Source organism: Zosterops lateralis (genome assembly GCF_965231275.1).
Source record: "Zosterops lateralis genome assembly, chromosome: 6".
In the NCBI taxonomy this organism is placed as follows: Eukaryota; Metazoa; Chordata; class Aves; order Passeriformes; family Zosteropidae; genus Zosterops; species Zosterops lateralis.
In genome coordinates this window covers 30,808,276-30,833,700 of record NC_139761.1, presented here as the reverse complement: position 1 = coordinate 30,833,700, position 25,425 = coordinate 30,808,276, and the positions used below count along the sequence as shown (strand labels likewise).

General features: G+C 37.0%; 1 protein-coding gene across 1 annotated transcript in view; it reads left to right on the top strand.

Annotated features, from left to right (window-relative positions):
• Positions 1-649: 649 nt before the first annotated feature.
• The window catches only part of RASGRP1 (RAS guanyl releasing protein 1), a 35,226-nt gene continuing 10,450 nt past the window's right edge, over positions 650-25,425 (top strand). The window contains exons 1-8 of the mRNA XM_083863696.1: positions 650-875; positions 2,020-2,185; positions 15,558-15,663; positions 17,771-17,833; positions 18,967-19,098; positions 20,164-20,317; positions 23,424-23,597; positions 24,363-24,479. Coding sequence (XP_083719822.1) covers positions 741-875; positions 2,020-2,185; positions 15,558-15,663; positions 17,771-17,833; positions 18,967-19,098; positions 20,164-20,317; positions 23,424-23,597; positions 24,363-24,479 — 1,047 coding nt within the window. The 5' untranslated portion in view covers positions 650-740. The remainder of the gene's footprint in view (positions 876-2,019; positions 2,186-15,557; positions 15,664-17,770; positions 17,834-18,966; positions 19,099-20,163; positions 20,318-23,423; positions 23,598-24,362; positions 24,480-25,425) is intronic.

Below are 25,425 nucleotides of genomic sequence, written 5' to 3'. Positions count from 1 at the left end.
GGCAGGATTGCGGTTCGCCCTTGGGGATGCCGGTGCACGCCGGGCGGGCGGGTCAGCGCGGGGGGAAGAAGAGCCGCAGGTGACGGTGTCAGGGAGCGGGAGGGGTTCGGTCACCCCGGGACCGCCGGGCTGGGGGCCGCGAACACCGGGCGAGGGGCCGGAACGCCGCTGTCACCGCCGGCCGGGAAGCGGCACCTGGCCCGGGCCAGCCCGGCAGGGGACGGCACTGGCTGGGATGTCTGGGGTGTCCGCCCCACCGCCACGGGCGTGCAGTGGAAATGCGGGGCGGGCATCCCCCCTCTGCCCCCCGGTCCCGCGGTCATCCCTTCGCGTGTCGGTGCCTGCTGCGAGAGGATCTGTTCTAAGGAAAAAACAGGTGTCACCGGCTGAGCTCTGCCTGTCCAAGTCGGCCACAGCATTACTGTAAACTTTTTTAAGGTGTGGAAACTTCAGGTTTTCCCTCCGGTGTTGCCAAAGCCTGAAATATCTTCTGCCTTAACTCCTACTTTGGTACTGTTCGCTGGGATCCTCCGCCCTGTGTTGAAAGAGGAGGAATAAAGCTAGGAGAGGGGCTTAACCTTGTAAAAAGAAAACACTGAAAGCCGATCAGGCCCTTGCTCTTTCTATATGAGAACAGGAAGTCAGATCACAAAGCTAAGAGGGAAATTGAGAGAAAGGGGGAAGGGAAGAGGACGTTTGCATGTCAGCTACTGTCAGCCTGCCTGCAGAGGAGCCCAGGGATGATCGCTGCCTCTCAAGGGTCAGGCGTGTGTTCTCCTGAATTTGAAACTGTGGAGGCCTGGGATCAGTGTTGGGGTGTAAATGACACCGGGGTCAGTTTCGTGGCTTTCCCAGCAGTCAAGAAAAATGGAAAGGTAAGGACAAGGCTGGACTTTCACAGGCTTAGGTATGGTCCTGTCTGTCTTCATAAGGGATGCACATTTTTAACTTCGTGCAGGAGGTCTGTGAATTTACCTCTGCTATCCGTGTGTAATACACACACTGGGGGAATTTCTATGCCTTTGCTTCCTGGCACTGTCAGCCGGTTATAACAGGGTCTTGCATAGTGTTCCAAGAAAAGCTGTGTGAAAGCTTCAGGTAGTAGCTTAAAGATGCTGGAGTCACTTGTTTAGGAAGGCTGTGGAGTGTCTGAAATAAACCCAAAGAATCCCTGAAATTTCAGGAGTCCCTGAAATCAACCCAAGTTTTATTGAAGCAGCAGTGCTTGTTGTTCTTTTGTGACCTGTATGGTTATACTCTCAGTCAGACTGTGCGGTGGTTCCTGGTATTTGCAGGCAAATACATTTCATCACTTTTCATCAATACAATATTGTTCCAATTTACTATTTCATACAGAAATATGAATTTGTATGCAAGCAATGAATAGCCTTTAATCCATAAACATACTCATTATTGAAGTAGAAGGTATTATATGGTCAAAACACGAGACTGAAATTGGATATGTGCTTTATTTTGGTCTCATTTACAATTGCTATTAAATACATTTATTTGTTCATGTGTACTATTTTGAAACGGCTTAATAGGAGATAATAGATAACAGTATAGAATAGATGCAAACTAATATATTTGTTTTGATTGTGAAATACTCCTCTATTTTGTTTACTTAACAGTGACTTTTCAAATTAAATTAATAAAGCTAGTCTGGTGTTTTCCAATGTGTGTAATAGTTTGGGGTTTTTTTTCTCCTTTACTTTTGGTGGACACAGAAACATCTGGTGGTAGGTTACTGCATACTCTCCAGCAAGACTTCTGCTAATCCTGACAGACCATTCAGAGAGCTCTATAACCATGTGGTCTGCAACTGATGTTTAGCAGAAAAAAAGTCACTTACTGAGCAGTCCCTTTGGTGTACATATTAAGTGGGAGGGTTATGTCTTTCAGCACCCTAACTAGAAGGAGTTAATTGTCCTTTAAATCTCTCCTCCTTTCCCATGCAGTGTAATATTTGCCACTCTATCTTCTTGTATTTACTTCACTGTTGTGCTTTCTTCTAGGCAGCCTGCCCAAGCATGCAACACTGCCCCTGAATCAGCCCTGGAGCTGCAGCAGAGCAGCCACTGTCCCAGCCTCTCCAACCACACTCAGGTCATGATGGTGCCGTTGGGGCACCTGGCCAAAGGAGCCACTCTGGAGGACCTTCTTGAAACCTGCATTCACTCTTTTGGTGAGTGTCTGGAGGTTTTTAGTCATATTAATTTGTTTCTGTCCTGGCTTTGTTTAAATCCCTTAGTAGGGAATAAATTGATTTATTGGTGGAGTAGAAAGGTGTTAACTGAGAATTGTATGGGCTACAGGTGATTGCATTTTTGGTCAGTGGATGTGTTTTTGCAGAAGTGTGTAATATATGCTGGGAGATCAGCGTTAACTACTGCTTCTTCTTGAGGGAACCTGACAAATTCCAGTCATCTACACTTCTAAGAGTAGTTTTGTTGTTCCTTCAAGTACCAATTTTGTAAACTTTAGCAAGTAATCATGATATTTTCGCATATTGCAGTAACATTCTCGTAATGCGTGTAAGCATCATGTTCATATTAAACATTTTTAAACAACAAGGACAATTTTTAAGCTAGGTGAGATAACACTGGATTGATTTTGCATTATCAGTATAGATTTAAAGTTGTTTCTTTATAAAAGAGAAAGATTCCAAACAGAAATCACAACTGGATTTTTTAAACTGATCGGTTATGCATTTGTCCTTTTACAGTAAGAATTGAAATATGGATAAGTGTAACCATTGCCTAAGTCGTGTATCCCTAGTTTCCTTTTCCAACTTTTTCATTAATAAATGTGTTTATATTCAATGTTATTAAAATATGTTATTACTGAAATCACTTAAAGTGACTCTGAATAATTTGCTTTTAAGTAGCACATCTGTTGGTTAAGGCTGAGTCTTTCAGTGCTCTGAGCTACTCCCAAAGTATATGTGGCAAAGTTCCAGATGTAGTCCTTAAAAGATAAATGTACTCGAACACCCACTCAGCTCTAAAATAATTATCTATATAGTTAAATAGTAACACATCGTGCTGATCTACTGGTACAGAGCATAAATACTGTGTAAACAATGACTAATCTTTCACATTGTTTAAAACGATTTTTTTTTTAACTTTCAAGCCTTCTAATCGAATTTTACAGTGGAATGCATGTCTGAGAAAAGCTGGTGAAACATGTAATTGTCAGTAATGTCTTGTTTCTTTTTTGCTTCTTTTCTTTCCCAATTCATTATTATGAGACACTGAACTGCTATAAAGCCCTAATTCCTCAACAAATGTTGATTGATATTTTTATAAGTTTCAGTTCAATAGGAGAGGTATATGATATCTAAAATATAAGACCTTCAGGTAGTTGTAATATTGTGACTACATGACCAATATTAATGTCTCCACATTTTAATGAAAAAAACAATAATATAAATATAACATTATACAAGTCTAGTATAGTTATTAAAGTGATTGATTTAAAGCTGTGCAGGTGGAACCCTGAGTAGGAGGTTATTTTTGGCTAATATTCTGTATAGCAATATAGACATGCTTAGGTGTTCTGAGATTTCTGAGCATCACTATATTAAAAGGACTAAGGTGGCTAAGAAAAGCAAGTGTACCTGTGCAGTTCAGCTACACGTGCATGTAGCTTTCTTGTCTTTCTTGAGGGTTTCACACTTCAGCTAGAAAATTTACTATAGTCCACTAGGTAGGGTTTTCTTCACCCTTGGCAAGCTGTACATAAGTAGAGCAAGGTGAATTGTAGTGCATCAGCAAACATCATTATAACTCACTAAGAACTGCTAAAATCATGTTGTGTGCTGCAGAGGTTTAGACCCTTAATTGGACAATTCATAGTAGTGTCTGTATTTATACATCTTCTGTGAAATTATGCATGTTCTTATGCTATGTTGGAACTTCCCATTAAGATATTTAAATAAAAATACAACTGTTACAACACTAGATAACCTGCATAATAAAGTTCATTAAAGAAGGCTGTTGTAGGTATCACCAAAACCACCGCAAAATTAATTCACATTATTATGCCAATAAAAGAAGAGATGAAAAAAACTTTAATCTGAGATTTTGAAGAGGGTTGGGAGCAGGGAGAAAAATGGTGGGAAAAAAGCATAGTTGCAGAATGATTACAAGAAATCTGAATGATTGAGCAAGTTTCTTCTCATGTATAGTGCTGAAATCTTCTAACCTCTATGCTAATAGTTCTGTTTAGGCTGAGATTATGTCTTCAGTCTTGGATACACTGATCTGTAATGTTTTGTATATTATTCTATGAAGTCAGACACCGCCCCCCTCCCCCAAGACATTGTACATTTGAAGTTTACTTTCTGGAAAGAGTCATTGATTCATTTGCTGTCTATTAAGGAGAATAAGAGGCAGTAGATAGAGATGGTGATGTGTCATGTTTCAGACTACATACTGCATCTTGTTAGCATTATACTGCACTTGCTGATGTTATCTGTACAAATACAATTCCTCTGTAATGGATGCAGCTGAGTCTATGACTCAATTATACAAGTTTGGAAAAAGCAAACAGTGTGGAAGAGAGGCTGCTGTCAACAATGGTTTGTAAGGAGAAGTTGGCAGCCTTTTGCTGTATATGCAGAGAATATCACAAGAAGGTCTAACCATGAAGGTATTGAGAATCAATACACACTTACAGCTGCGAAGAGCACAAGGATAAGTAGTTTATCTTACAACATGGATTAGGAGAAGAAAGGAGGAGGGGGATATGCTAAGTTGGAATTAAAAGTGAGACGACTAAACTTTGCTGCAGTATTGTAAATGGATTCCAAGATGTTTTGTAGAAAGACTGTCCAGAGAGCCAAGTTAATCCAAAATTTTAGTCAGTGCAGTTAACTTAATTCCTGTTTTGGGGTGATTAGTGTGTGTGCTCTTTCACCTCTTAAACTTGGTCTTCTTTAGCTTGTACTGATGAAGGACAGGCATGTGCCTTCGTGACAGAAACAGTGAGGGTCTTAAGAGGTGGTTTGAAGTCATGTAGGTGGTCACTACATCTGAAAGAGCAGCATCATACCAGTGTTTATTCATCGGCATGATGAGGAGATGCTAAAAGTAGAGGTTTCTTCAAGTCCCATGGAAGTTTGAATCAGGATGACGAAGATGAATCATCCTGCAAATGAGTTGGCAAAAGTGAAGGCAACAAAAAAGCAAGGATGTAAGTGAAGGCAAGAGTGGGGACAAAAATAGCATGGTGAGAGATTGAAGGTAGGAAGTGTCTTAGAAAGGAATATTGGTCCTTTCTTAGGAGAAGATCTGTAGAGACTTGAAACCACTCTCACCAGTTTTAAGAGAAGAGATTTGGTTGTACAGGTCAGTGATTTAAAACATGTTCCGAAACATGTCTTAGGAGACCTCCCAACACTGTAAGTAGCTACAGGATGGTGTTACTGCTATGATCTGGATTAATGAGAAGAATTGTAGAGCACAAACATCCTATGCAATTGCCTTGGAAAAGAAGGGGAGGAAAAGAGAAAGAAAGAAGAGAGGAGAATGCATAGAGAGGAAGAGCAGGAGGTAGGGCAAAATCATTTAAAAAATTAGAAAAGACAGTAGCTGCAGAAAGTTTAGATTCAGTGCAACCTCTACCTCAGATATTAATCCTGAACAAAAAGTTCAGAAAGAGGTAATTAAAAGTAGATTTTCGATTGGCAACAAAATGGCTTAAGTTGTAAGTTCAGGGAAGCAAAGAAGTAGTTAATAGATCTTGGCCTGGAATATGACAGCTTCAGGAGGGAGATAATTTATTCTGGAGGAAATCTTCATTTGTGACTGTGATTCTACAGTGGAATTTTACATAGAACAGTGACTTTAATCCCCTCCATTTTTTTCCATTATGTAGAACATAAAATGCCTGCAAAAAATGTACTTTTGACTGGCAGACAGTTCTCTGAAAGTCAATATGGCTCGTGGCTCTTTTGTTGCTAGTTGTAAAGGCACCTAATCTATCAGCTTTGTTGTTGAAACCAGCACAGTAGAGTCTAGTTTGCTGGCAGGTCAGTAGAACACAGGAGGCATACACTTAGTAGCACAGGCATCCTTTTTTGTCTAGTTCTTATAATAATCTTTGTGAGACTACATAAATGCATAGCATATATTTAGTTCAGAAAATGTTTCCTCTCTCAGATCAGAGAGGAAATATGTATTAGCAGTGTTCACTTCACTGGATATCTAATTTGTTAACTTTATATCTGCTAAATGTTCATGACATTTATCACCATGGGGTATCCTCATGCTGCTGGGAATTTGAAGTTCTGAATATGTTCTCAGTATAGTTGTGAAGTCAATTTCTAATCTAGAAAATTTTCCTTTTTTTTTTTTTTTTTTGGTAACTTCACAAAATGTTAGTGCATGGTAAGAGGTCCCTGTTTCTTTCCTTCGACTGTGTCTATTTTTATCTTATAAATCTACCTTTTTTAATCTAGAGTGAAGTTTAAGGGTGCTTGTTTTTTTAAATAAACACATTTTTCAAAGATCCAATAAGCTATTTTAACATGCATTCAAGCTTATAAACCATGTAGGGTCAGAGGGTCTTTTCCTTGCCCATGCAAAGTGTTTGTTTAAATTGTTTTTATAAATGTTTAAAGACTGTTGCAATCAGGACAACTTTTGTCTTCAACATAGTGCCAATTTGATATCTCCTTGTTTTGTCTGTAGCAAAGTCCTGAAATGTTACCTGGAATTACCTAAGAAACAATTCCAAAAGTGCACTTGAAAGCCATCATTTATTCAAACACTTACGTCTTTCTAAAAAAATCTGAGGATAATTTAAAAGCTGAAAATTCCATGAGAGCTCAAGATGTTATTGTTATGAAGATGATTTTGTCCTTAACCTCTGAGTACAAGATCTTACTCTTTGCCTCTTATATTTGAGTGCTGGAAGTATGTTTACTGTAGAATATGGATGACCTATGCTTATCCTACAATTCAGACACTTGAGTTAAAAAGAAATCAAGAAGTATCATCTTCAAATGCACATCACAGTACAGTGTCCCTGTGTTTGGTTTCTTTAAAGAGATGTAAGTAAAGGGCTTTAGGAAAGCAACAAAAATATTTCTAAGATATGTAGCTTAATTCCATGTGAAATCTCATTCACAATAAACTGTTTGCAGTGGAGCTGCTTGTTTATACATATATGTCAATTTTAACACATGGAGGACTTAAAGGAAGTGGAAAATTACAACTTCAAAGATTACCAATGCTCTTAATAGAATTATCTGAAACTAATGCAATTTGCAACTTCTAATGGTCATAATAGTCATAGGCAGCTAGGTCTAGGAGTAGGTTGTGATGATGTTCTGCAGTGTTTGATCTGTGCTAAAATAGCTTTTTTGCCTCAATTTGTGATAAAGTGACATGTTTGTAAACAAACTTCAGAAATGCTGGAAACTACATCCAGACTAATCTGGGTGAAAGATATCACAGAATTGTTTTGATAGAAATCAAAAATCTCACAGAGATGCTGGTACTGGTGCCCTCTTAGGTGTAATCTACCTAACACAGTACAAGTTAATAGTTCACATTTTCTGGAATAAAAAATAATTACATTATTGAATTGTGTAGTTATGTGAACTGATAATATTTTTATATTGCTCATATCAATATCATGCAAAAAAATACTGAGACTTAGGAATTCTTTGAGAGTCAGCTACATATTGCATCCAACTTACAAACAACAAAACTGGAAAGTTAGAGTTCACTCTTTAGAGATGTAGGCATTTTCTCCTCTAAAATACAGAAAAAATGAAAACTATCCAGTTTTTCCCATATCAGTTATCTGGAAAAACCCACTCTACTTCTAACATAAATATGTTCTTCCAATCTTGTTCAAACATACAATTAACTACTAAAACCATCACAGTTCAATTACTGAGTTTATCCTTTTATCAAATTTACTATATAACAAATTCTAGTATAGAATTCTGATTCAATGGCAATAAATTCTTTCAAGGCATATGCACACCTGCAGAATGCAACTATGGCCATTTGTTTTTTTCCTCTCAGGTTTGCCTTTGCCTGAAAAATAATTTGTTTTTTTCTCATGCTGCACAAACTTGCAGCGTTCTCTCCCTTGCTCTTGAAGCCTGGGCTGAATGTTGAGGTCTCCAGTCCCTCCCTCCTTAAGAAGTTAATTTTTATTCATGATGCTGTTCTTTGTGAAAATGCTGTTGATCATTGTGTGTTAAGTAATCTGAGTGCTATTTGGTCAAATACAGTGCAGAAACCTTAGTATTGCTTGGCAACAGAAACTATGTTAATGTTCAATTAATGACATTGTGGGAACAGAGGAGTCATTATTGCTCTGTAGAAAGCATGACATAGTGGGAACAGCAAAGTAGTTACTGCTCTGGAGAATTCTAAGTGCTGTTTAGCTAACTATTAAAGTTAATTGTGGTTGTACCAAAATGAAAGTGATTTCTTTTTTAACCTGATGTCTGTGGAAAAAAAAATTCCCAAAGAAAAGAAACTTCAGATATTTTTTATGTATATTATATAGTTCTGTTTAGCAAATTTGACTTTACTTTTTTCCATATAATTTTCCAAAGCCAAGAAGTAAGCAATAAAACCAAATTAAGAGAACTTAGACTTTTTTCTTTATAAAGCAGTCTCTTATTTACTTATATTTACTACAGGGATATGACTGCAAATTCTACCTTCATGCCTCTTAATATAACTTCAGAAAAAAAATCCCTATAACTTTTATTTAGCAATGCAAAACATTATTTTTCTTATATTTAGAGAAATTTAGTGATGTTTTAGAGTAAAAACTTAGTATTTTCATGCCATTTCCATGCCAGGACAGATAATATTACTTACCAGCCAGCTGATACCCAGATAGTTCCCAAGCAACAGCAGCCCTGACAAACTTGCAGCCTGTTTTGAAATGCTGAGCATTACGTGATATGACATGAAATATCCCATTGGTCAGCTGGGGTCAGCACTTCTGGCTGTGCCCTCAAGCCTCCTCGCTGGTGGGACAGTGTGAGAAGGCACCCCCTTAGCTGCTGGGTTAGAAGTCACTTTGCCATGGTCTGTAAACACCGGTTCCAGAAGTATGCCTAAAGTTAAAACCAAGACTAGGAGGCTTAGGTAGGTGAGTGAAACGATAAGTGAGGAATATTAGAGTGGTATTAGAGCTGGAGCATACAGCAATAATGAAAATTGAGGTCAGGAAGTGGAACCCAAGAGATCTGCAACTTCTCCAAGCCCTCGAGAGGCGAGCAGCTTGGTGTGTGCTCGTCTGTTGCAGTTTGAACCTTTGGATGGGAAAGCTTTACGCTTCCTTGGATGTGATGCCTGGCTGCCCCAGGATCAATCATGCAGTTGGAGGGAAGCTTGTTGTAAAACACTGCAATGTAAGGGGTTAAGCACACATCTGGGTTCAGTGGTCAGACAGGGACACTGGCCTCAGAAGTTTCTGGTTCTGTTCTGGGAGTCTGTTTTTTCCTATCCATCACTGTCTGTGCTAGCACAGCTGTGTTGCCAAGCATTACACTTGAATTATTTAAGAGTTGCCTGCAGCTCAAAAAATTCTCATGGCTCCAGTATCATGACTTAAAGCTTTGGAAAAAGTCTTGAATGCTTGAATTATGTTTTGTAGGCTTTGGAGAAAAAGACTATTTGGTTTAAAAGTTTGCATCTAAATTTGCTAAAATCTATATTTTAAATATGCTGTAGAATGATGTGTGGTATGTGTCTGTGTGTGCAAACTTTTTATCTTCTTCTGTGTACCTCATCTGAATTTCCAAGGCTAATGGAATGCTTTCCACCCACATTGCATTTGGTTTCTCTCAAAGTACATTTTAATTTCTGAAAATCATCCCATTTGCCTTTGACAAGAGCTTTTATCTCCTTGTTTTCATTTCAAATTACCCACCTAGTGTTCTTTCTGCAAGATGTAGCTTTCCAAAAGCTGTTTCTGAGAGAGGGTAATGATTTTCCCTGGAGATTTCTCCCCTCATGTTCCCTACCCTCACACAAAAGAGTGTTACCACTCTTTTTGGATGCATATTATCCTTATTTTTGTCTTGGATGTATCTGCATCGTTTATGAGTATTTGAAAGAACAGGAGTGGGTTCCCCCCTCTGTTCTGTAGGGAGTTTAAAGGCAGTAGACTTGAAGGAACACCAGGTTTATGGAGTTTCTTCTAACATGTGTGTTTACTTGGCCTATTTAGAGAGCTGTTGGTGCAGGATTGACCACAAAGTAGTGCATTCTTTCAGGAAAATACTGATTTCTTCTAAGTTGAGTTTTGGAGTTTTTCTTCCTAAAACCAATTACTTGTGTAAATAAATTTATGTAAAAACTTAATAGCTGCAAGCATGTCTGGACAGTAAGCCAATCACAAACAAACGAAACCAAAACTTTAGTGCAATTCCCTTAGTTTTTTGGCACTGTCTGCTAAACATCATGTCACTCTTGTGGCACGAGGGGGAATACCATCATCATGTACAGAATTAAATGTCAGTTGGAGAGCTCAATATTCCACCTGCTTTCTGCTGCAACTAAAACTAAAAAAAAAGGTGTTCTATTACCTAATTACTGTGTCACCTTTGTAAGGACATTCTTATTAAGTTATATTATTTCTGAAAGATATTAAGTACTTAAGATAATGATTTGAAATAAGGAAAAATTCACTAAGGTTGAGTACAAAGTTCTACTTGAGTAATCAGTTGTAAAAACAGTATGGTAAAATCCTTCATATACAGCATTTTTGCAGAAAAGGATCTCATTGTGAAGAGGGACTTCAAAACTGAAAATGGCACTAATTACAATTAATGATATTGTATCACTGCAGAGGCTCTAAGTGTGTGCATAAAGGCATGTGTGTTCTTTCATATTTTCTGTATATACATTATACATACACATTTACTTACATTAAAATGTAGGTGTATATAAAGGTATTCTGTAAAGGATAATAGAATAATATTCTAACTCTCTGGTGCTAAACTCTCCTCTGTAGTACCATAATCATGTTTTCTTCATAATGGTGTGAGCTACAAAGGGTTCAGAAGATGACATCAAAGTTGACCGGAGAGCTAGAAAACCTTGCCCCTGAGGAATAAAAAAATGACAGATTTGATGTTTCTTAGCTCAGAAAATAGATGAGGGATGCAACCCTTAAACAGAGAAAATATATTGCTAAGGTAAAGAAATTTTTTTGTCTGCTGGAGTCTGGGCTTAAGCAGCCCAGGTTGCCTGAAATATTTGATTAGACAGAAAGGAGAACTCTTAAATGATAGAGAAACTCAAGCACTGGAATAAGTCACCTACTAAAGCTGTGAAGTCCTCATCACTGTAGAATTTTAAGAAAAAATTAAGCTGATTCTGAAGCATGATTTTGGGAACGTTGTTTCTATATTGGAGCAGTAAAATAGAATATATTGGCTCCTAGCCCTGATACCTGCCATCAAGTGAGTGTTCAGCTGTCATTAAAAAATTAAGTTAAATTAAGTTAAATCTGCTTGCTGACCCTCAATAATGGTGTCTTAACTGATAAGGAGGGTGGTGGCTTCTTATGAATCTGATTCTGACCAAATGTATTCAATTTAATGAAGAGAGTTAAATGACTAGCTCTAGTTACAGGGTATCAAATTCCAACACAGAAGTAGTAAGTCTGGAGTGAGAAGGCTACTATGGGTTGCATAAGTTTTAAGCTGAAGGGAAACTAACTGTTTCCTGTTTGCAAAGGGAATTTCCAGGGTAAAATACTCATTAAATATTTCATTTAGTTTTGGTTGCTTCTAGCCATTTGAAAGTTATCTTGCAGTACTGCATCTCACATGTGGGGCAGATGGATTGACTTATGGCTGTTTCATTTCAGCCACTAAACACTACTGTGTACTCTCTACATGTATCTGGGTATTTTATACATGTCTATATGTTTCATCAAGGTCTTTGAAACCTTGAGACTGTAAGAACAAAAGTTCTCTCCGTTTTCAGACCGCATGTTGATTTAATGATCTTTGCAGACATTTATAGCACCATCCCCACACCATCTTCTTTAAACTACTAGAAAAAAATCTGCAGAAGTCTTGAAGAATTCTATATAACATATCAGAATAGCAACCCACGACTTTCAGCTCTGCACTTAACTTCTGCCAATTGCTTGATACTTTCTTGCACTATGTTGTTTTTGGTGCTACATTTTGATAACCGCTGGAAGACTTAAGGGAGTTTACAAGAAGTTATTCGTGTTCTCAGCAGCTTAGTCACTGATCATGTGATGTCAGTGCTCTGTGATTCACTTCTGATTCATTTCAAATTGTACTCTAGGTGATAAAGTTGGAACCTGCTTATGAAATAAAGGCCTCTTATACCTGGAAGAGCTAACTTTTCTTTCTTGCAAAATTCAGTTTGGTTAAGACATCCGTGGCATTCTTACTACTCCCTTATGCATTCATGCGTCGGAGGAGTGTCTCAGTACAGCGAGCTTCTCTACTGAACATATTCTTTCTGTTAAGTTATTTACCACAGGCTCATGGGCATCAGAACCTGGTGAAAAGCAGGTAGTTTGCTCTTAAAGCCTTACTGACTTTTGAGTAATTTGTTTCTGTAAAGCATTCAAGGAACAAGCGATACTTAAGCTATTTCTAAATCACGGATTATGAGGAGTGACTCATTGGATCATGCAAAAGAGTGGCTGATGGGCCTAGATTAGAATGTTCTTACCCTCGTGTGTTCTGAGTCTCACATAAGAAATTGAACTTTTGTAATTGGAGTTTTTAGTGGCTTTGTGCTACTACATAGGTCGTAAGATACTTATCATTAACTGTCGTTGTGCTGTCACCCATAGAGTTAGAATGCTGGAAAAGTATATTCAACTTCTGCTTTCTTTTTTGTTTTAGAGTATATTTATTAAAAATCTTAGTACAATAAGGGAATTTACAGGAGAAAAGCATGCAACCAGTTGGTTATTTGTATTTTGCTGTAGTGAGACAAAGCTAAGGCTTACACAGTGATTTTAAGCTTTCTTTAATGTAAATTGACTAACTGAAACACACCCATCCCGCTTGAGTTAGTGTTCACTCGGTGGTTTTGCTCAGTAGGCTGTGTGGTTAGAAGCGGGTGTACAAACGGAAGTGAAAAGGAGTTTTAAAACAAACTGCTGGGGGTTCAGGAGAATGCTGCAGAGGCACTCAGAGGCAGCTTGCAGCACAGCCAGGACAGCCCTCTTACTGGCTCCACCATTTGCACAAAGATGCTGTACCATTGTAAATCGTGTGCTGGTACAAGCCATGCAGGCTTGCTGTTCAGTGCTCAGCTGTACTGGAAACATTTAGATTTCTTTTTGCAGAGTGTTTGTTTTTTAAGTTTTTTAAATCCCATACAATGGGTTTGGGGTTTTTTTGTGAAGGTGAGCCTTTTAGTTGGATGAGAGAACAGGTAGCCCCAAACTTAGTATTGCTTTAATGTGTGCAAAATAATTGCATGTCATTTTAATGAAGTGTATCTCTCTTGCAAGACAATTAGGTCTGCATGTGATGAGGCATAAATACACTTTTATTATGCAGGAAAACACCATACATGTGTTGACCTAATTACTAATAGTAGGCAGAACATACTGTTTTTCTCTGCACCTGTGTGACGTGAAAAACCTAAATGGAAGAGAGACCTAGAAAACAAAAATTCAAATGGGAACCTGGAGCCAAGTGATACCTGTGTTATGTCATTGCAGAAGATTTTGGAGTGCACTTAATGAAAGCGCTAAGGGAGAGAGAGTGTTATTTTTTGTCTTTGTTGTCTGGAAATGATCTATATTAAGCACTTAGAACATGTTTATTCTCAATAGTATGTGTGCACATACCCATTTGGCTTTCAAGTTAAGCATATATTGAACTGTTTTTCTGATTAAACAGGAGCTAGTGGATGGAGCTTCTGGCAGAACACCAAGTTTTGTCAAAGGATGAAAACTGATACAGGCCTCTATGTGCAAGGCCTAAAATAATTTTACTCTTTGTGAAGACACTCAAAGAGTACAAAATGCCAAGTACTAAAGGCCTGAATAAGTATTGATTCTTGATGTCTCAGCTTTCCTCTGGAAATTTCCCACTTCTCTAAATGAATAACTTGGCGGTTTACCCTCAGTGCTCATGCTGTAGTACCTAGGCAGTTTGTATCTCAGAAGGATTCTTTCAGTAAGGAATGAAATTATGTGTGCACACGAACAAGGAACACATAAACCCTGGTTCATGCTGTAAAACTGAGAACTTGTAGCAAAGGCAGATTAAGAACTTCCTCTTACTTGGGGTCTATACTGCTCTCATTCATGGGGCTGTAGGACAGGCGGACTTTCCCTGGCCCATATCACTGAGGGTGGATACATTTGGCGTCTTCCTGTAGAAGGGCATGGAAATTCTCACCTAGTAACTAATGTGGATTATCTTATTTTGCAAATGGGCTAAGTTTAATGTTCCATTTTGGTGATGTGCAAGTTAAAGTGCCTTCTCCCTGCCTTCCCTAGCAGTAGATGTCATTTCATATGCTGGAAATCTGTTTCACATCCCTCTTCCATTTTGCCATATTGTGCTTTGCTTCTCTATCTTGTTCCTGCTACTGCTTTTTAAAGAGATAACTACAGTTATTCCTATGAGGTTAATCGATTTAAAATTATTTGAAAAGATAAATTTTCTTTTGTATTAGAAAAGATGTCAAATTCCAGTTCAAGTTACTTAGGTTTCTCATGACTGGCTGTGGGAGTACATTGTCAGTTAATATTTACACACACTTCCACTACTGTTTGTTGCAGAAATGGAAACTTTTTAGAGTGTTCTGCTACATTTCATGTCCTTGATCTTTTTGGAATATGCACAAAACCCCCACAAGACCCAGAAAACAGGTGTATTCTAAAGCCCTTCTTCTGCTGAAATCCTTGCAACGCATAGTTCAAGTTGATGTGCCAGTACATTTAGGTCCACCACAGGGAGTATGCCCAGTTTAACCTCTGGGTTTCTAGCATATATTATGTCTCATTCCATGTGCATCTATGCACATCTGTGATACTATCCTGTGTGTGCACGTTGCTGTTATGTGTGTCATCTGTACAAAAAGGCTCACAGACACTTCAAAATATTGCTGTTCTGTTTGATGGGTGTAGTCATACCGATGACCAACTGATACGGATCGGTAACTGAACTATTTTCCTCTGTAGTTCAATGATTTGTTTCCAAGTTTATGTTCATATGCCTGAAGCTAAGCATTTAAGTGCATTGCTGGGCTTAGATAATTTTGTATAATTATCTGAGTATTCTGACTACTTTTGAGACACAGTTGCTTTTTTGCTTGCCTTTTTATTTTTCCCTTTTTTTTTTAAGGGTCTTCCAAACACAGTAGTGAAATATAGTTGTTGTTACATGGCTCTCACCAGAAAAATGATGCACTCCCTAAATTAGTTAGTTACTGCCATCTTTGAAATAACATACATGAACAGACCTGATTAGAATTAGGATTAAGCCTGTTGCAAATTGTTTATGAAGCTATAGCAAGATTTTAATATGAATAATCCTTTTTGTTTTTTAGATTTAGAAGGAAATGCATGTCAAAACAACCAGCTGCTAAAAATAATTCTGGCCATGCATCAGTTTTTCATCTCCTCTGCAGACATGCTTCAGAAACTTGTTGATCTATATCCTTTGTAATCTCCACCTGCTTTTAAGGTAACTTGATAGCCTGACAAGTTTGAAATGGGTAAGTACAGGATATTTAATCTATGGGTATCTTAGTATTCCACTAATTAAATTGTATATTTGTTCTTGACAGTTTCTGGCTGTATGGTGTGCTTTTGTTTAGTTTAGAATTGACATTTTTTGTTTGTCAGGTTTAGCTTGTTATACACAGAGGAAAAGATGAAACTCCAAATCAGGTTTGAAGTAGGATAAATCACCCTCTGTTGGCTGTGGAGGGAATATCTAGCAGGTGTTAATCAATGTAGGCACCTCAATTAGGTACTGTGAACATTAGCCTAAGTTTTAGATCTGTGTCTCTCTCTGTCTACTATTAAGTCAAAGACCAAAGAACAAAACTGTATCATCGAGATATGAAAATTTTCAACAAAAAATCTTTCTCTTACACACACTCAAAATTGCTGAAATAACTCACAAACGTTTCCTTTCTATTTGTTCCCATTTTGAGTTGAGTGCCTGGACTTATACATGTGTGTTTCTGGCTCATTAGATTTTTCACAATGTAGCTACTAGATCACATTCACAACGCTGGCCTTTCTTTGGAATTTTTAATTGTGGACTATATTACCTGTCTTCTTAGCTTTACAAAATGTTTACTCCTAACTAGATGAGCACAATACAGGATGGAGACCTGTCATGCTAAGAATCTCTATCCAATTTTGGTACAATTAAATTTAATATTCCTTTCTTTCCTCAAACTCTGTATCTTCCAGGTATTTGCAAGTAGCATCCTTCACAACAGCACAACAGAGCTTTACTGGAGCATTGACTGTCTGTAGCAGTTCTGTCCTGCTGCTTCTCTAATTGCTGGTGTTGGATCAAGTGTGCTAAGCTACAGCTTATATGTGGTGTAGTGCTGCATTTCACTTAGGCTCATGGGCTCTTGGAAAATGGAGCAAAGTCAGTGCTTGCATCTTCTTTCTGAGATGGAACGTTTTCTACAAATAGAAAAGCAATTCAAACTTTTCTTAGACTTGCCTATTTTGCAATCTTGGTTTTTAACTCTGTGTAAAAGACATTGAAAGTTAAAGACAGTTTTGAATGGATCAGGTAGTCTGGGCTCTTGTATTTTGCAAAACCTTGCAAGTGTTCCAGTTGCACCATTTCCCATTCCCTAAATTATGAGAGTGATTTTAGGTGGTTACAAGTTCTTCATAAGTCATCTAATTTTAGACATTCAGAGAGGGGCCCTTAAAAATATTTGGGAACTTACTCAGGCTTCACCAGTTCTATAGTCAGCCTATATGTAAGCATGCTTAAAGGGCACGTGGCATGTCCCCTCAGCTGTGCTAGATTTAGGCTGCAGTTAATTGCAATCAGATTGTGAGTGGATCCACAAGGTATTTTCATTGAATTATGCTTTTTAGACCTGAAAATATGTTTGTCATCTCCCTCAGAAGAATCAAGACATGCATAATACATTTTCAAAATGGATTTTCCATTACTTCAACAGACATTGGCTACAATATCAAAACATGTTTTAAACAGCTAATAGACTACAAATATGGTTGTTTGTTTCAGTTGCCAGAGCAAGTCAAATAAAAACTGTTGTGTAGCTAGAAAGGTGAGGTTACTATGGAGAGGCATGGTACATTTTGTCTATGACTGGTTATACTTAGAAAATAATAACTCTTTTTTTTTTTTTTTTAAATATGCAGTGAATTAACTGAAAAGGATTCCTTCATAAATGCATTGATTGATAAATTTGGTATGAATATTTCAAATTTTAACGACATGCGTCAGTGCACAAGTTTTATGAGAAATTGTGAGGCATGTTGCAAAGAAACGTAGAAAACCAAATCCCTTCTCTGGTTAACACCACTCAGTGCTCTGGCAACTGCATCAATATTACTCATAATAGTCATAGTTGCAATAAACTCTGGTAACAACCTTGGGATATACTTTGTATATACTTATGTAAAACCCTAATGTGATAAAATATTTGACACCGACAGGATGATTCTTAGTGCTTACAGGTTGGGAAGTATCAAGCATGTTACATTTTACATCATATGTGAATGGATGTGGTTTTCCTTAACACTTTTCTACCTATCTTAATGCTTTAGAGAATAACTCTTCCATGCTGTGTGTAAAGATATGCTATTTTGTGAGGTAAGTATATTCTTGGTTGGTAGCTATTAGTCGTTAGCTTGCAGTCATCCATGTGACAAATATAAATATGTTATTGCATATCTGAAATTGACATTAAAGAGAAAAACATTGTGCTTCAGCTTTTCAAGGTTCACTTAAGCAGCTTTACACAAAAAGGTCCAATTGACTTTTAGCGGATCTATTAAAATCAGTGCATGAGTTGCCAGGTCACAGTTTTGAACTGATTCTATATGAATATCTTAAATGTCTGTGAAAATTGACAGTGCTCAGGATATGATAGAAGTGTGTCTAATATTATTATATAGGTCTATTAAAATTTAAGTGTGATGTTGCAGATATTTTTATACTAAGCAAAGCTTAATTGCATTTAGTAGGTAATTCTCCTTAGTAATTCTACTTCATCACTTACAATGCTCCTGAAACACTTTTAATTTTACCTATTAAGTATAGTAAAGTTTGATATCTCAGTTTAAAGAAAACAGAAGAGAAGGAATATATTCAGCTCTAGTAGGTTGATGATACCTCTTTTTTACACAAAGGGGGAAATTACTAGTAACGGGAAAGTAGAATTTGCTTTAAATTGTGATGATTCTATTATCTCAGGGCAGACTGTTAGTTGTTTTGTCAGAATACTTTAGTGTTGTGCGAGATCTGGTAACATTTTTGCTTCCAGGCAAATTCATGCATACGTGGATCTGTAGGAATGTGCATTCCTATTTTTCCAACAAGCACAGGTTTTTCACATGTATAGTGCTGGGTACTGTGTCTGTCTGAGATGGAGTTAACTTTCTTCGTAGCAACCTCTGTAATGCTGTGTGTTGCATCTGTGAGTAAAACTCAGCATTGTTTTACCTGTTGCTGAACAGTGATTGGCACAGTATCAATGCCTTCTGTTTCACACTCTGCTCCAGCCAGAATGTGGGCTGGGGGTGAGCTTGAGGCTGGGAGGGGACACATCTGGAACAGCTGACCTGAACTGAGCACAGGAACAGTCCAAGCCATAGAGGGTCAGGGTCATACTAGATTTCAGCCTAACTGGATCAATTTTTTTTTTTTTTTTTTTTTTTTTTTTTTTTTTTTTTTTTTTTTTTTAATGTGCGTGTGTGTGTCTGTGCGCACTTTAATTTTAATAGGTATTGGATTACAGAGTTCTGGATCATGTTCAAAATGGACTCTAAACTATCCACAGCTATGGAGGAATTTCAAGAGGTGGTTCGAGCTAATGGTGAGGAGTTACATTGTCGTCTAATTGACACATCTCAAATGTGAGTGTCAAAGTCTCAATATACTTGGAAAACAAACTTTTGCTCTGAATTGCCTTGATTTGAATATCATGTGGCTTGTAAGTCACATGTTAGCTATCCTTAGAAGAATTTATACTTCATTACAGATGAAATATACATTCTGTAGAGGAGCAGAATGCCTTTCAGGAATGGCTTCAATTGAATTTAGCTGCAGTGTAGACTTTGTGCTGATTCTCTATGACAGCTAGGTTTTACTCTATCCAGGGAACTTAGAAAATTTGTCAGTGCCTAAGGGTTTTGCAAGATCACTTGAAATCAATGAAAAGGGGGAATACAATTTGGTTGGGTAACAGATGAGGTAAAAAAGGTGTTTATATTTTAGCAACAAAGATGAGCGAGGATATAGTTTATTACATTGTCAGACTTTTGATATTGTTGAGATGATTTTGGTTATAAAATACTTATCATGACAAGAATAAATCCTAGAGCTGTAGATCACATAGTTCTTTCTTGGGAAGACATCTTTCCCTGTTACATGAGAGTGAGATAGTTCTGTGGAACAGTACAGCTGACAAAACAAGTGTCAGTTTGGAAATGCACAGGCTAAAGCAGAGCGGAATTTGGCATACATTTTGTATCTGGTTATGAAAGAGGATATTTAGCTTTTCAAATTGAAATAAATTTTATTACTCTGTGGGTCAATAGCAAAGGGGGACAGTTCATACTCAGAGGCTGCTCAAGGAAATCTAAGAATTATTAAATGGAGGAGTGCTGGATGTGTTCAATGAAAACAAAGTTACAGGCAGCTATTCTGAAAATTTAGAACTGATTGCAGAAATTATATAGACTCTCATGCTGTTTAGCAAGATAGTTGTATTGTACTTAAGATGCTACATCAATACAATAAAGACTAACAATAATATTTTGTCATAAAATCTCTAATGCATGAAAGCAGTTTGCTGTTTAGAAATTCAAATAATTCATTTTTTACTGCAGTAAGGCATGAAAACAATGTTATCTCTCACTTAGGGAAAGAGGAAAATTTTTCTCTTCAGTAAATAACTTGGACTAATTGTGTTTTAAAAGAAATTCTAGGGATTGGTCTAGAAAGCTGACACAGCGTGTAAAGGCCAACACCAGTAAGAAACGGAAAGTCTCACTCCTTTTTGATCATCTTGAGCCAGAGGAGCTGTCAGACCACCTTACCTATCTTGAGTTTAAGTCTTTCAGAAGAATATCAGTAAGTTTCATCTATTTATTTATTTATTTATTTATTTATTTATTTATATGAACCAAATATGGGAAAGACATAGAAAATATGGCAGAGAGGTAGTATTACAAGATTAACTCTGCCATACAAGATGTTGGACATGCTGAATCTGATTCCAGACTCTCTTATTTTACTAGTATTGAAAGTGGCCAGTGGAACTTAGATTCTTAGATAACTTAGATATCCTTCTGCTACAACCATATGAGAGTGAGAGAATGAACCTCACCTATGGAAGAGTTGAGGCAAGATCAGTTGGAAGGAGGAGAAGTAAACCTTCTTCCAAATCCAAGATCTTCTTCCAAAGAAGGTTGTTTTGTTAGAACAAGGGATGTCATCATCCTTTGACTCAAATCAGTAATGAGGCTGACATAGGATGAAGGAAACCTGGAATATTCTCCTAGAATGCTAACCTTCTGTGGCTGTAGTGAACAGTGCAGCAATCCTGTGCAGTGAGTGATGGACTGCACTGAAGATGGCCACTGGACTCTGCTTGCCTTTTTTTATTGTGCATACAAAATAAAGACTAGAGATAAGAAAGCACTTCAGAAAATGCCATTTTTTTATATAAGGGGAGATAAACATATTTTTTTATACAAGCTTTCATATACACAAACAATTCTTAAAGATCTATCTAATTTATTTTTTTCTTTCATTTGATTTGTTTTCTCAGTATGTTTGTTGCTGATAAGATGCGAACTTCCCTGTGCACCTTGGCTTAACTTGCATCATTTTATGCTATAACATTACCTCTTTTCAAACCTGATACAGTTCACACATGGAGAAGTGAATGTTAGAGACCAAAATCTAGGAGGGTTGCAAAGTCTGTGTCATAAGACTGAAAGCAAAGTGGTTTTTTCAGTGTTTTTTTTGCTGTTGCTGTTATTTAGTTGTTTTTGGTTGGAGTATTTTGTAGCACTACAATATGAAGCTGAACCTATGCAAGAAAAGGGGCTCTCACTAGATGGTGGAAGATTTCAGTCGTGTTTTAATGTACTTTATTTTGAGCTGACAGTACGTGACTCTGTGTTTTGTGTTAAACTCAAAACGCTGTAGAACCGAAGTCATGCAGTGATTGCTGCCTGTAGGCAGTAATAATATGCAAAGCTTATGTAACTTAACATTTTGAAAACCTCTGTGCAGATGTAAGGTAATTAATGAGTATAACAAGGGTGGTTTAGTCAGTGTGAGATGTGTCATGGAGTTCCAACAGTTACATACACATATACATTTTATATGCAGAATACCTGCATGTCTTTGTATAAATTGAGCTTACCAAGACTTCAGTCAGAAAATATGTAATTAATAATTAGCTATATTAATTAAATCTTCGCAGAATATGTTTATGATGCCTTAAGCCACAGAATCCCTTTGTTGTTTTCATTTGGCATCATACACTGGGAGAAAGACTGAAAATGACCAACTGTGTCACTAGTCACTGAAATAATTATTTAAATGTTTGGGCATTCAAAAGTCAGAAAGGAATATTTGATCGTGTATGCAGCATACAGAAAAATCTTAAGACACAAGGAGTGATGTTCACAGAGTAATGACTGGAGGTGCTTGGAAAATATTTTAATCTATAGTCATAAAGTATAGGGAGGCCACAGTCTTTTGTAAGAATCTGGATTGCTGTTGAGGCTCTTAAGTTAGCCATCACAATAACAGACTCTTGCAATATTTAAGTACCTAAACTTCTTTACTGTATCTGCCACTAACAAGCTTGTAATAGCTGTCCTCATTAATAAATTTGTGCACCACAAATAATTCAAAACTTTCTAGTAGCATTTTAGAGATTAATTTTTTCAGCATTTAAAAGAAATCTTTTCTGAAGGAGATGACTGCTGAAAAAAATATAAACGGATTCATAGTTGTACTGAAATTACTATGAAGTCCATAATTATGTAGTCAGATATTGAAAAATTATCTATCTGTATAAAGTAGTTACTTAAAATTCAAGATCCAGACAAACTTGGCTGGGGTTTAAAATTCAAAGAGTAATTGCAATGTAAGTATTATGTAATCTCATGGACAGCTCTACTAATTACTAATATTTTTTTCCATTTTTAATTTGACAAAGACAAATCTAGAGGTGTCTCCTGTCATATCTGCTTTTAAAGTGCTAATAATTTTTATTAAACAGATGGAAAAAAATTATAAAGCTGCAAGAAAGTGAGAGAGGGACAGTAAGAAACAAACAACAGCCTGACATTTTATGACTTTTGCTTAAAGATCAATGCTATTCCAGATATTCCTGTGGAAAGGAATGTATACCTCTTACAGCTATGAGTGTTTTTGGTAAGATTTTAGTATTTGTGGTCATAGTAAGGAATGAGTATAAACATTCCATGTCATATTTTCTGATAATTCAAATTCTTGTGTATTTTTGTTAATGGATAAATCAACAGAATGGATAAAAATTGCATCAACAAAAGCAAATTATTTCTTTAATCTTAATGTAAGAATGGCTTTCAAAAAAAAAAAGTGTGTCACAGGTCTCTACTGAATAATTTTAGATTGCCTTGATTAAATAAGAGAATCTCTCAAGTTCTATTAAAAGTATTAAGGAATCTGTAGCCCTCATTCTTAATGGTTTTATCTCAGTTTCATATTAATCCTATTGAACTTGCTTTTTCTATTGGTGTAGCTTAATTCAGAAGTGTGCCCCAGCTACAGAATACATAAACTGAACACTGAACTCCCTTAAACTATTACTGAGTTATTAGATTACAATTTAAATTCACTTTAACCTTCCCTATAAAAGTCTAGACCCAATGAACCTAAGAAGCCACTGAGGCTGGGAGGAAATCCCAAATTCTGCTCATCCTCGGGTTTATAAGAGCCAAGGCTCCTGAGATAGGGCTAAAAGATGCTTTCATTTAATTCAATTAGTCAAAGCTTCTGCTTTGAATTCAACAAAGCTTTCACAAAGGAAAGATTTCAGTTTTATGGAAATTTAAGGTATAAAATACTTATTTTATATTTCATTTGATAAACAGACCTCTGTCTACACACAGATCATGAGGCATATGAAACTACATGAATTTTCATTTATGTTTCTTTTGTTTGTTTGTTTAAGTTCTCAGATTATCAGAACTACATTGTGAATAGTAGTGTGAAAGAGAATCCAACAATGGAAAGATCAATTTCTCTTTGCAATGGTATCTCTCAGTGGGTGCAGTTAATGGTTCTCAGCAGACCAACACCACAGCTTCGAGCCGAAGTGTTCATCAAGTTTATTCATGTTGCACAGGTCAGTTAAAATCTGGCATGTTTGGTGTTTATTTTGTCTTTCTCTGATAGAGCCTTTTTGTCTGCTCTTCACGTGCTACTACTGTAGGGTGAGCTGGGAGTGTTGGTCCTGGTCTCCTGGTTCATACCACCAGATGTGTATTTGTGTATGTGTGCTGTCTTAGCAAGTGTTCAGGTATTACAAAGTGTTCAGGTATTACAGTGCACCAATTCAGCAAAGTGTTCAGGTATTACAATGGCACCAGGACTTCCTCATGTTCATTCTGAAGAAATAATTTTAACTGTTAAACTAGACTTGCTTTTGAATCACCATGTGAGATTCCCAGCTGTGGCTGTGAGGCTTTCCAAAGCATGAGTGACTCTTATGGCTTTGGCTGTAATTAGAAGCATTCCACCAGAAACACCTTCCTGGATAAAATGAGATCTATGGTCCTACTGATATTCTTTGCATGCTAATTTAACTGCAGTCATAACCAAGATAATAGGCAATGTTTCCTAGTTGTGGTACACTGTGGGAAGAAGGGGAAGTACTGAGGAAGTACTTTAAGACTTATTGTATCTGAAAATTTAATATTTGACTTAATAACAGTAGAATAACTTCATGTTACACCCAGTAAAGTCACAACTCATTACCAAAATAGATGACGTCAAATGGCACAAACTTGTAAGACTTCAGAGCAAGACAATAGAGGAAATTAAAATTCGGGGGTGCACACTGAATAACATGAACCTTTAAAATATACTGATTTTTTTTATGTCAACACAGAAGCTCCACCAGCTGCAGAATTTCAACACATTAATGGCAGTGATAGGAGGTCTCTGTCACAGTTCCATTTCCAGGCTCAAGGAAACAAGCTCATGTGTTCCTCATGATGTAATTAAGGTTAGTATTGCTTCTCTAAGTTTTACAAATAAGAGAACCTTTAACTTTTTTGTCACTGCATGCACTAAACACAACCTTACTTTGTTGGATAAGATGGAAAGACAGAACAAATTTTTTTTTGGTTTTGAAGGGTTTTTATTTGTTATTTCATCTCTACACCAGTTACTCCTACACTCCTTGCACCCCCACCTTTCTTGGAGGTCTTGAACAGATACTCTAAGGTTTCTCCTTTAATCTCAGACATGATGAGCTGCATTTTCATTTACATGCAGTAGTACAGAATAATATTCAAACATGAAAACAGAGAATTTGGGTCTTACAACATATGAAAACAAAACTATTGCCTTTCATAGTAACACTGACCATCCCTAGTCTGTAAAAGCTAGGACAGAGCTCTGCACTTTGAGTGAAAGGACTGGTTTTGTTCATTTGATCTTTCCATTTGACAAGTTTTGTTTAATTTAGACTTGAACAAATTTAGCCCTAATGCACACATAGTATGGTGGAATGTTAGGAATCTATTTTAATTTCCAGGTAAATTCTTGTGAAATACCGATGATAACCGTTCAAAAAAGGGAAGGAAGGCATATTTTTTAGCAATGCTTCTTAAGAAGTCTTTGTGTGGCTTCTTAAGAGACTTAAGAAAATAAGATACCTTATCCTTTTTGGGGCCTGAAAGGGTCTGTAAAGGTATCTGAAAAGCCTGTTTTGATCACAGTATGATCAACTTAAATGAACAGTAACTTGGAGTAAAGACCTGAAGTGTGACCTCCCACTGGAAATGGTTACAGCTATCGGAATCTGTTAAATCAGTTAGAAAGCTTATTTTCGAAGCAAGCAAAATTTGTCAAATTTTGTCATTTTAAGGGCTACATGTGTGCACATCATTTGAATAACTTTTTTGTATCAAGAAATTGTATGCAGGTGTTAATAGAAAGCAGGTAAA